We start from the raw sequence: 12,420 nt of genomic DNA on the forward strand, positions 1-12,420 counted from the left end.
GAAATCGAACAGTTTTCTCCTCCAGCTGAAAGTATTTGGTGTATTTTGTGTCTTTATGAAATATCAGGAGGAAACAACAAAATGTTGAAATATTGAAGCAGCATCTAAAAACATCAGCAGGACGTTAAAGTTTGGAAAATAACCGTCAGCAGCTTCAGGGTTGATCAATGAATCTGTGACCTAAAACAAGTTTGGTCTGATTTAAATCGATGCAGTAACTGTTTTCCATCATTGTTTTTATGAACATGTTGAAGAGTAAAATCAGAAAAGCTTGATGGCCAAATTCAAAATAACTTCCTTACTTTTGAAAACCAGATGGAAACAGGTTCACTGAAAGGTTCTGATAAAACTTTTACCTCCCATGACTGATCAGCTGTTTCTGCTTTACAGTCAGATTTCTGTCACCAGAATAATTACAGCTTGTCATTCCTGAAGAGCTGTGTGCGCCACGCTAGCTTCTACTTCCTGTTTATCTGATGACATCACGCTTTGCGTATCCTGGTTGATTTGCTCCAACCTGCAGATGGAAACACGTTTTATTTGGTTCTTTATTTTTGTAACATTTTAAAAGTTCACTTAAAATCTACAAATTAACTTTTCAGCTGTACTTTTCTGTCACATGGGGATCAAATCTTCTGTTTAATGTTCATATTAAACATTTAAAGTTTGTTTTATTTATTTAAGTAATAACAGCAACAGGTTTTGACTTCCGTCTGTCCGTTTTGTTCTTGCTGTTTTTGTCTTTTTAAACTTTAGAAACGAATCAATAGTAAATAACCTCTAAAACCTTCAGGTTTAATCTCCTTACATTATAAATGTCCTTTAATAAACTGTCTTTTAACACAAGTTGAATCATTTTGAGGCGTTTTAAAGTAAAAGTCAAACAAAAATCAATTTGAATCCCGTTTGTTGTTCTGCCTGATGCTGATGAAATCCTTCGTCCGCTAACGCTCCCAGAGTGAAGATCGTCCGTCTGTCCCTCATTTTGTCTTTGCTGTGAAATAAGATGACTGTTTTCCACACAGTGACTGGAATCCTCCCTGCTGGGTCATACTGGTTTCTGTGGTGCAACACTGGGACCAGTGAAGCATTCTGCTGGGAAACGTTTGGTCTCGTTTCTGGAAGCTGCTGCTGTTACAGTGGATTTTAGTCTCTGTTTTGGAAAACGAGCCAGCCGTTTCCTTGGATTCGTTCCCAGATCAAATTCAAAACATTTTCTCTAGAAGCAAAAATCTTCTGCCAAAGCTGAATATTAGGTCACTCTTGCATATTTTCCACCTTCTGCTTCCTAAAGGAAACACAAATGTATCGTTAGGAATATAAAACACCAGATGAGTCAGACCAGAAGCTTATTTTCATGATTTGGACTCAGATCTGCCGCAGCAGCTCTGCTCTGTTTTCTACGAAGTTTCTTTTCAGTTCCTGGTGTTGCTGCGGCGCATCTCGTATCTGACCAGTAAGCCGTCTGAGCGCCGTTTTCATGATCGCCTCCCATCATCCTTCAAGTTTCCACCTGGGAATAATTCATGTATTACTATAAAGTCATCATGATTTCATCTTTCCTTGGAGAATACACACATTGAGTTGGAAGTGATCAAAGTGAAACTTTTAATGATTTCTATTATTATTTCTAAATTAAAAGTTGTGGTGTTGACGGTAGTAATTTTTTAATCATAGTCTGGGTTTTATTAAAAACAGTATGAGGCCAAACGCTCCCCAGGCGTTTCGCTCAGGATGACGTTTGGATTGCGGTTCGATCCCAGATCCGCTGCTCTCATGTTATCGACTCTGAAGTGGCTCCATGGAGACGCAGCCATTTCACCGGTGACTGGTTAACAGAGAGCAGAATGGAAAAACTCAACGGTGATGAGATTCACCTTCTTCTTACATTTACATTTCTTCTCCTCTTTTGGTTTTTAATTTGCTCTCAGGTCCAGATTTATGATCAACTCTGAGCTCCTTCCAGCCACACTGTCACTTTTCCACAGTTCTGTAGTGCAACAGACACAAAGCAAACCAAAAAGAAAAAACTCTTATTTGTTGGTTTTTTAGCAACATTTATTCTTAAAAAACATCCCATGTATTTTTCTCTCTGAGCTAAAAACTGTTAAACGTCAGAAAAACAGAGGATTGACAGGGAGGAATATGACAGCTCTGAAATATGCTGATGGCATTTCTGGTAATAAATATTGATGATTCAATATTCACACCTCAGAGTCAATTCATCTGTTGCGCCACGCTAGCCCTGGTTAGCATTCTCATCTGGCTTTCCATTAAACCGCAGGAAGCTGTTGCATATTTTAAACAATATATGCAACAGCAAGATATTGTTTAAAAAAATGAACATGCCATAAAATAAAAGCATAGTAATCTGTTGATGTGTTTGTTCCCAGGGCATTATGGGAAGGACACCCTGCGTCCCGGAGGACCAGACATGCATAACTTCATCTCCTCTGGGTTCGTCACTCTGGGCCGGAGCCACCTGAAAGGTAACTCGCCCCGGAGCCTCTGCTGCCTCTGCACAGCGACTTCCTGCCAAACGACGCAGCAGTTTGCTTCAGGAACACAAACAGTCCATCTGACTTTTGTTTTCCATAATGAAACTTGGACATCGCGGTCCACAGCGGCTTGAAGTGACATCTTGCAAAGTTCTTACTCAAACTTCTAAAGACAAAGTAACACGTCCGGTTTGTGGGCCGGCGGTGTGAAAGGCAGCAAGGCTGTTTTTATTCTCTTCATTTTGAATTCACCAGATTTTGTCAGATTGGGAAAAAGTCCTGAACAGGAAACCTGTTTGTGTTTCAACAGCGCAGCAATCCATCGACGAATCGGGCCAGATGTCCTGGCAGGGCGACCTGGACATCCCCATGTCCTACGGTAGGTCCAGACAGATCCACCTGCACTCTGCTCACACCGACACGGGAGGAGGGGCCACGGGCAGGGGCCCCAAATGTTACACTGGTCCAGATCCGGCTGCAGGTCTCAGGTCTGGCTGCAGGTCTCAGGTCTGGCTGCAGGTCTGGCTGCAGGTCTCAGGCCCGGCTGCAGGTCTCAGGTCCGGCTGCAGGTCTCAGGTCGGGCTGCAGGTCTCAGGTCCGGCTGCAGGTCTCAGGCCCGGCTGCAGGTCTGGGTGGCTGAATGGTTCTGTTATGGACTCGTCATGACGGGTCAGGATGTCGGACATCACAAGCAAAGCAGAGTTTTGTTTAGTTTTCCTGGTAATATCTGAAGTAATTTACAGAAAACTGTAAATATGAGATTTAGAAATGGTGGATGGTTCAGTCCAGACTGAGGCGCTCTGGTCCAGAATGCGTCTCCTCAGCCTCGCTGTGGTTTGACACGGAGCCGCCGGCCTGCAGCCTCATCACCAAATGATTCGTTCCTCTAACTTTTCCAAACGGCTCCATGTGTTTCATTTTTAATTTTTTTGCAATAATTGTGTAAGATGTTCTCTCTACATGCTGGTTGTTGCAGAATCTTCCTGTTTCTTCCTCTTTCCTTCAGTTTCATGAAAACATCATTCTGCTGCTTTATGAAGTTACTCACATTTTACTCACATTTCCTGTTTTCGTTCTCTATTTATCTCTTTAACTCTTTCCACTTCTTCTGCCTTTCATTCAGTTTATTCTTTCATTTGTTTTATTGTCTTTTCCTTCTCTTTATTCTTCTGGTAATTCCTTCCTGTTTTTTACCTTCTTATTTCCGTCCCAAACGTTTCGTTTCTCTTTTCCTCCTTTCATTCATTCTCGGCTCTGACTCTGATCGTCTTTTCTCAGCCCAGTCGTAAATTTTCTCCTCTCGGCGTTTTTTTTATCTTTCTGACCTTCTTTGTGTTCTTGAGTTTCTCTGATCTAATTAAAACCTTTAAATGTTGATGATGTTTTTCTTCTAATTCAGCTTTGAATCATCTTATTAGTCTGTGAGCGTAAAGCTGCCTGGATGCTTCAGTGAGGCGACTAGATTGGTGTTGTAGTTAATTATGTGACGAAGCATTAAGAACAAATGTTGAGTCATTAGCAAAGTGTTAAAAGTATGTACACCCTCTGAAACTTTTGCTGATGTTCTCACTGGATTTCCAGTAAATTCAGCTCATTTTAAGAATGAAGAGATTTGGATGGATGGATGGATGGATGGATGGATGGATGGATGGATGGATGGATGGATGGATGGATGATTTGAACACCATCCATTATTTTCTCTCCACCTTTTAAAGTCAGAATCCAGTGAATTTCATTTTCAAAACATTTTCTATTGAACATGTTGATGATTTTTATCACTTGTAAGATTTTGTGTCGTTTTATTTTCAGAATAAGAGCCAGTAGTTAAGAGAAAAAGGAAAATAGTTTGGCATTTTAGTTTATTTATGTTGTTCCGTTTATGAATCCATCATTAGTTAAATCAGCCGCTGCACCTCAAGGCAAATCAACTCCATTTAAGTTTCCTAATTTACTAAAAGTTTCTTCAGAAAACATGTTAATATCTTTAGCCGTTCTAATGTTGACATGGAGGCTGAACCTCCTGAAGAATCACAGGTTTACTAATCCCTCTGCAGCGTCTCTCAGGCGTCTTGCGTTTGAGCTTTTTCCTCTCGCTCCCCGATGCGCCGTCCACCGATGTGCATCCTGCTTAATTACTTTTTCTTGAGTTGTTCCCTGTTTTCCCCTGAGGGAACAGCATCACCCCCTCAGCCGCCTCTTATCCACTTAAGGTGACCTTGTCTTCCTCGCTGTGATTCCTCTGGGCCGCACTGTGTGTCCGTGTGTGTGTCCGTGTGTGGCGGAGCATGAGTGCAAATGGAGGAGTGTCAGAGTGTCAGGGTTCAGCGTGAAGGAATCTCTGGCCTCTGTTTCTGCCTCTCCAGCTTCTGTTTGTTACATGAACTCAGAGTGAAACTTTACATCACAGATGGATGAAATCTGGTTGTGACGTCGTCGTCTCTCCAGCTGGATGATGCTTCATATCGGTTCAGTCCAAAAGACGAGTCAGATGCAGCTTCCTAAAAAACACCTTATCTGGTTTTATCTGAAATGAATAAAAATATCAGATTTATCTCACTTCATGAACATTTATACACGAACACTCTTCTCTTTTACATGACAGCATAATAGGTTAACAGGGAAGATGAGGATTACATTCATGCCAAACAAGGCAAATATTTCCTAAAAGTCAAATTTTGGTATTAATATAAGAAATTTTGTTGAACTTAGAAAATTTTATGTTAATCTCAAAACTTCTGAGTGTTTTTAGAAAATGATGTTCAATTTGTGCTAAAAGGAGTTAGCCTATTAGTGAAGCTATTCAAGCCTGAATTAGCATCTGAATGCTAATGTTAGCATTCACATTTCTAAAGTAGCTCCATGAAAGATCAGGGCTTCCTGAAACTCTCTACTCCATCAGATGGTTGATCAGATTAAATATCTCTGTTGTTGAGCTCAGAAGTCAATTTATGGATTCATTTAGCAGCAACAAGTCTTTTTGGATTGAAAATGTTATTTATGATGTAAAATGTGATTCCTGCAATTAACTCAATTAAAATGTTTAAGTCTCACCACAACTAAAAACAGATTTTATGTGAATTTAAATGTGAAGAAATGAGACACATTTTTGATGCACACATATTTTATATAGTTTTTTACATTTTGGAATGAAGGTGGAATAAATCGGTTTTCAGATGCATCAGGCGTTTTATTTTTAGTGACGCCACAATATATAAATAATATTAATATGGACAACTTCTCTGCAATGTCATCAGCTCAAGCATGCAGCATCCTGAGGTGAGTGAAGATTTAGCATCATTACCAAACCAAAAACAAAGTAGCACCTCAGTCAGTTTCGCTGAACATTTTTGACCAAAAATGTTTTTTCTGCTCATATTTTACAAAGAAAACGCTCCTGATGGCAAAAACAGAATAAACTCCTCAAAGTGAGACTCGCTGTCAGCCGCCTGACAGCGGAAACGCCTCCAGGTGAAGAGAAAGTCACTTTCTACTCCAGATACTTTTACAGTTTTTACACCAACCAGCATTTTTTCTAATGCGTTGCTATCAGATTGTCTGAAAAGCCCAAAGAAAATCACCATGAAGGACAGGCTGGTCATTTTACAGCAAGATAAAGAAACGGCCTTCAGCAGGACATCTGGGCTCAGAAACATGGAGTCAGAAACAAACACAGGTTGTCACCAAAAATAAAATCATTGGAGAAAAACAAACAAAACAGCTGAAATATAAAATAGTGGCATAAAATTAGTTAAAAACCAACCCAGAAAGTCTGAAAAATGACCAGATGAAAAATTACAAAACTTCTTCAATAACGTTCACTAAACCCAAAAAGAGAAAAAGACAAATGAGTTAAAATATGTGTGGAAAAAAGGAGCAAAATTATGAAAATCTGCAGTTCCACAGAACTGGACACCTGGAATAATGAAACATTTCCAACCCAGATCCGGTCTGGACAGAACCAGCAGCAAACGGCTCGTTCACCAAGCAGGAAACATTTTTATGTTTCTGAACAGCTGCAGGTTTACAGCAGGACGGCTGTGGAAGTATCCTTTTAAAACCTTTCATAACTGAACAGAATCCATGTTCAAATCCAGTTTCTGCTGTTTGGTGAAACAACCTTCAAACGACCTCCAGTCAGCAGCCGTGACCTTCCACGTGACCCGCCTGCTGTGTGTCTGTGTAAACTGTTAGTTGCTGCAGTTTTCAGGCCCATTAGCGTCTGATTGGCTGTTATCAGGTCATTTTAAGTCAGCGCAGTTTTTGCCAAAGTGGCAATTTCCGCCTCGTTCTCCATGACGCTGCTCCGGGGAGACGGCCCGCCGCTCGGCGCGCAAACCTGCTGCCGCCAAACGCACAATGTGAGCTGATTCGTCTCCTCATCGCCGCTGTCCGCTAAATGGCGGCTAATGAACCCGATTAGGCCGGTTACATGAAACTCACACACTGAGAATCCCACAAGTCGTCCAATCACACGGGCCGGCCTGATAATTGAAATTCATTCATGGCATCCTGACACACACAGAGACGGGCTCTTAACTCTGCCTCATCCAGCCGCGCCTCATGCATTATGCAGAGCCTGTTTGTAGAAATCTCATCTGAAGAGTTCACTGTAAGGAAGGTCGGATCCTGTTATCTCCCCGTATTAAACCTCCTCAGCTCATGCAGTCCATTTCTAACCAGGCACTCATTTAGCCGCCTGCAAATACGTCGCTTTGTATTTTCAAACGTATACGACCACGATTAGAAGCTCCTGAGAAAACCTTTAACCTTCATCAACTTTTATCTGCCACTTTTACTCCACATTTGAAGCTTCACTGATTTGGATCCGGCTCCTTTAAGCTGCTTCCAATCAGGATGTAATCCTTAAAACAAACAGCCTGATGAATGCGCACAGTTGAAAGAGAAATGAACAGAAAAGGTGGAGCATGGCAAATTTGTTTACCGACCACGACTGTTTCAGAAAAGCTTCACAGAACAAACGCTGAGGGTAAACATGAGTGTGAAGAATTACGCAATCTTCAGATGTGCAAGTGCTAAAATTGCTTTCCATGGAGCTGTAGATGAGTGTTATCATCACTTATCTCCCACAAAAGTTCCTCTGAATGAAATCCTCCAGAACGTCCATGACTGGACAGGAAGACTCAGCGGTAGTGAAAGTATGTTTTTATTTGAACCAAGTTACATTTTCCTTGTTGCAACAGGAAACTTCAATGTAATTCTCTTTTATTAAACTGAAATCTGAAAATGAAGCCATGCACTGATTAATGTTCAGCCACTTTTAATCTAAAATATTAGTTTAGAGTCAAATTGTTTAATCTGATCCAGGTGATCTATGGAGGAGAGCAAATAAATCATGAAAACTTTATCTTCTGATAAAAACTTCACCCACTGGTTGGTTATTTTATGTAATTAAAGTTCATATTTCTCTCATCTTTATGTCTGTTTCCTCAGAGTTCAGTCTGCAGCAGCACACAGCGCTGCAACATGCCAATATGGAAAACCTTGACAAATAATTTTGTCTCAGTCATTTTTTACCAGCAGGAGGTCATCCACATCGTTACTGAAAACTGAGAACATGTGGCTGAACCTGGCAGTCAGGATGGAAACATGATGGTATCTTTACTGAAACAAGTTTCTGTCATTAAAACTTTCACCAACAGGCCGCTGAGCTTCACCAAGAATAAGGACGATGTGTGAACCTGGACGGCGTTTCTCTAAACACTGCAGCACAAAGCAAACGTCTGTCAGCAGACTTTGATTAATGTAATTAAAGATGGCCGACTCTGCAGAGGAGACGTAAGCTTGTGAAGAACAGACTGGATTTTCTGGAGGTCGGGTGATGTGAAAGCTGAGAATCCACAGGGGAAACTGGGAGAACATGAATAGTTTTAGGCATATTAATAGATTGACACAGAAGATATAATTCAGAGGAGAAGTTCTGCAGTAAAAGGCTGAACCACAAAAGGAGTTAAACAAGAAGCTAAGTGGCTGTTAAAGGCTAAACTATCATCTTCAGCACCTTTATTGAAAGAATAATGGAGTGTTTTAATTATAAAGTATTTTTATCCCATGTGCTAATGAACCGTAGGCCGAGTTTAATGCGCATTAGTTCACCTGCTCAGCCGCAGCTCAGAAAGCCGAGTCAGGAATGAGTCAAGCTCCTCTGTCACATCCTGAGCCATGAGGCCGCGGGCGCCGCCGCCGCCGCCGTGAAATCAGGTTAGCAGCGCAACAAAGACGAGGAACGGCCGGCAGAGACACAAGGAGGCTCGATGAAACGGACCGGATCCGCTTCAGTACCACTCAACCTGTCAATACTGATCATACAAACATGTCGGTACTCTGAGCGTTGGAGGGTACTGACGGGTCAGAACCGGACATGGAAACGCCTCGGTCAGCACAGCTGTAGAGGGATCGGATCCAAACCAGAACATTTCCAGAATATAATAAATAATGAGAGCTAACAGCCAGGATGCTAACAGGAGCTGGACTAGATTTGAGACTTGATGTTGACCCTGAAGATTTTAACGCCGTTGCCTTTATGAACATCTACAAGAGACTTTGAAATCTTCACATTAAAAGCATGTGTTGTGTGATTTATGGATAAAGTTGATATCAGGTGAGGAAGTCAGAGAAAATTCAAACTCCAGGCTGGGAATCAAACCCAAGACCTTCTCCCTGCAGGACGACAACGGTGACCTAAACAAAGTCAGTTTATCCTGGTTCATGTTGAGATGACATAATGTCTCCATCAGCAGATCTGTTTGTGAAAATGATGCTGCTGAGTCTTAGATTCACTTCTTTGGTGCTAATTAACATCTTTCAATTAGATAATTCAAACATGTAGGAGATTATCTCAGACCTGCACCTCTTTTTGTCTGAAAATGAATTTGTTACAGAACTCTGAACTCAACTAGACAGAAAGTCTGCCTCTTGTTGCCGGATGGAAACGATATTTTAATCAATCCTGCCGTTGCCACGGGAGACGATGAGTCACGTCTGAGTTGCTGCTCACCTGACGGGAAATCAATCCTTCAGCTTCAGCCAGTTTGGGCTGAACAGTCCTCAGTCTGAAACCACCCAAAAACAGATCCCGACAAAAACAGATCCTGACAAAAACAGATGCTGACAAAAAACAGATCCCGACAAAAACAGATCCCGACAAAAAAAAAACAGATCCCGACAAAAACAGATCCCGACAAAAACAGATCCCGACAAAAACAGATCCTGACAAAAAACAGATCCCGACAAAAACAGATCCTGACAAAAACAGATCCTGACAAAAAACAGATCCCGACAAAAACAGATCCCGACAAAAAAAAACAGATCCCGACAAAAACAGATCCCGACAAAAACAGATCCTGACAAAAAACAGATCCCGACAAAAACAGATCCTGACAAAAACAGATCCTGACAAAAAACAGATCCCGACAAAAACAGATCCCGACAAAAAAAAAACAGATCCCGACAAAAACAGATCCCGACAAAAAACAGATCCCGACAAAAACAGATCCCGACAAAAACAGATCCTGACAAAAACAGATCCCGACAAAAACAGATCCCGACAAAAAACAGATCCCGACAAAAAACAGATCCCGACAAAAACAGATCCTGACAAAAAACAGATCCCGACAAAAACAGATCCCGACAAAAACAGATCCTGACAAAAACAGATCCCGACAAAAACAGATCCCGACAAAAAACAGATCCCGACAAAAAACAGATCCCGACAAAAACAGATCCTGACAAAAACAGATCCTGACAAAAACAGATCCCGACAAAAACAGATCCCGACAAAAACAGATCCCGACAAAAACAGATCCCGACAAAAAAAACAGATCCCGACAAAAACAGATCCTGACAAAAACAGATCCCGACAAAAACAGATCCCGACAAAAAAAACAGATCCCGACAAAAACAGATCCTGACAAAAACAGATCCCGACAAAAATCAGATCCTGACAAAAACAGATCCCGACAAAAACAGATATTTGTGTCAGGTTTTTGTCAGATGATCGTTTCCACATTTTGTCTCGGCGCCTGGTTGTTTTAGCTGGACGCAGTGCCTCCATGTCCAGGTGATGGACAGGTCGGAGCTCCGGAGACGCTCACAGCTCGGCATGTTGTTGATCCTAAACCTGCAGGCAGCTGGAGCCTGAAGGCACCTGTTGGATTCATTTTAGTGTATCAGAGTAAAGGGGTTGGATAGAAAAGCAAACCAAATTCCTCAGTTCAGTATTTTTATGTGGAACACGAGTCCAGATTATTTTCGGATTATTTCTAAAAGCATATCTAAAATATTTAAAAGAAATGAAATGATATGTTTGGTGATCGGTTGGTTTTTGGAAAGCAGCCAATCCAGGAGCAGCATTCATGTTTCCTCACTGCTGATTGGCTGAACCTCACATGAGGAAGACTGTGCATGACGAGATGTGTGTGTTAATGCATATTAATATTTATCTGCAGTTTGGATTATTGAAGCAGGAGCCGTCAGAGGAGCTTTTAGATATTCACAGATTTCAGTGAAGCTTATCGTAACAAAATATGAAAACATTTGAGTGGATTAAATTGTTTTTAAATGATATAGAAGAAAATTGTTTCTTTAAGAAGATGTGGACATTTTAAACATAATCAAAATACTGACAAAAAAAACAAAACAAAAAGGCTTGTCTTGGTAAAACCTTATCATTTATTTTAATTTAAATTAAACTAAACCAAAGATCATTTCTGGTCTGACAAACTGAATTGATGAGTTTTTCCTCTGAGCCCAAAGATCAACAATAAGATCTGATTCCAGTAAAATCCAGAACAAAAAGCCTCATCAGAATAAACAAATCTGCATCATTTTGCGGCGCTGATTTTGTGCTGCACTCCTCTCTCCTCCCAGCATGTCTGCTCCTCAAGCGTCAGATTGCGAGTTTTCACTGCAGGAACAAATGGATGATAATTGTTTGCAAAATGGCTTCAGAGATCACAACTGCAACTTGACGGCGCAGGTGGGGTCTCCTCTAAACGCTTCATTAGTCAGCGCCGCAGCGTGTTTACCGGGACGGGGCCGCCCCCTCGCTTCCTGCCGCTCTGGGCGGAGCAGCGGCCGCCGCGTCCAACACTCTGACCGTCGGTCACTGGAGCTTCCTGGGGAGGAACTATAGAGGAGAAGTAAAGCAGCTGGTGGAGGGCAGGAAGCTGTGACACGACGGCTGTGGTGGCTCTGAGGTCGGATCCGTCCTGGAGAAGCAGAACGACAATAAAGATGTGAAAACAGAAGTCGGACCTGCAGCAGCCTGGCCAACACATTTCTACTCGCTCATTAGAGGCGCCGCCATCAGGAATGCAGCATGCTCCGCCAGACATGCTGCAGGAAGCTGAGCGTCTCCTGCTTCTGCTTCTTCCAGCGATTCTGTGACACTGAGCTGAGCTTCGTTCCAGTGATGCAGAAAGTTTTCACACCCAGCCGGACGCGGTCAGGACGCGGTCAGGCTCCAGCAGCCTGAGCGGGATCAGCGGTTCGGAGGTTTGGACGGACAGCAGGAGTCTGGAGGTCGGATCTGCGTTCTGGCCGAACCGGCTGTGAGGCTCCGCCACGCAGAATGAAACCAGGTCACCCTGAACAGCCCGACTCCCAGGAAGGCATCAGCTGGAGCTTTTGTCACCAAACACTTGGTTTTGTCTGCAACTTCACAAAATGTTTGACTTTCACAGTTTCCATTGGTTTAAACTCCACATAAAATGTCTTTTTAGACAAATAATACCAAGTGAATACAACATAACATTTAGCTAATGGAGCCAAACTATATGAAACGTATTTCACTGTGGACATTCTCAGGACATCGACTTTTCAGTAACCTTGGGATAACTCGGCGGTCATCCCCTACTCCAGCATCATTCTACCAAACAGACTGGAGCAGCAAAAACAAAGGAGG

General features: G+C 42.0%; 1 protein-coding gene across 5 annotated transcripts in view; it reads left to right on the forward strand.

Moving 5' to 3' along the window:
- Positions 1 to 12,420, forward strand: part of shisa6 (shisa family member 6) — a 63,859-nt gene that overhangs the window by 14,025 nt on the left and 37,414 nt on the right. For all 5 annotated transcript variants that reach the window (XM_023349284.1, XM_014470300.2, XM_023349286.1 and 2 more), the window contains exons 4-5: positions 2,394 to 2,489; positions 2,809 to 2,877. In XM_023349284.1, coding sequence (XP_023205052.1) covers positions 2,394 to 2,489; positions 2,809 to 2,877 — 165 coding nt within the window. The remainder of the gene's footprint in view (positions 1 to 2,393; positions 2,490 to 2,808; positions 2,878 to 12,420) is intronic.

Source organism: Xiphophorus maculatus, chromosome 16 (assembly GCF_002775205.1).
Source record: "Xiphophorus maculatus strain JP 163 A chromosome 16, X_maculatus-5.0-male, whole genome shotgun sequence".
NCBI lineage: Eukaryota > Metazoa > Chordata > Actinopteri > Cyprinodontiformes > Poeciliidae > Xiphophorus > Xiphophorus maculatus.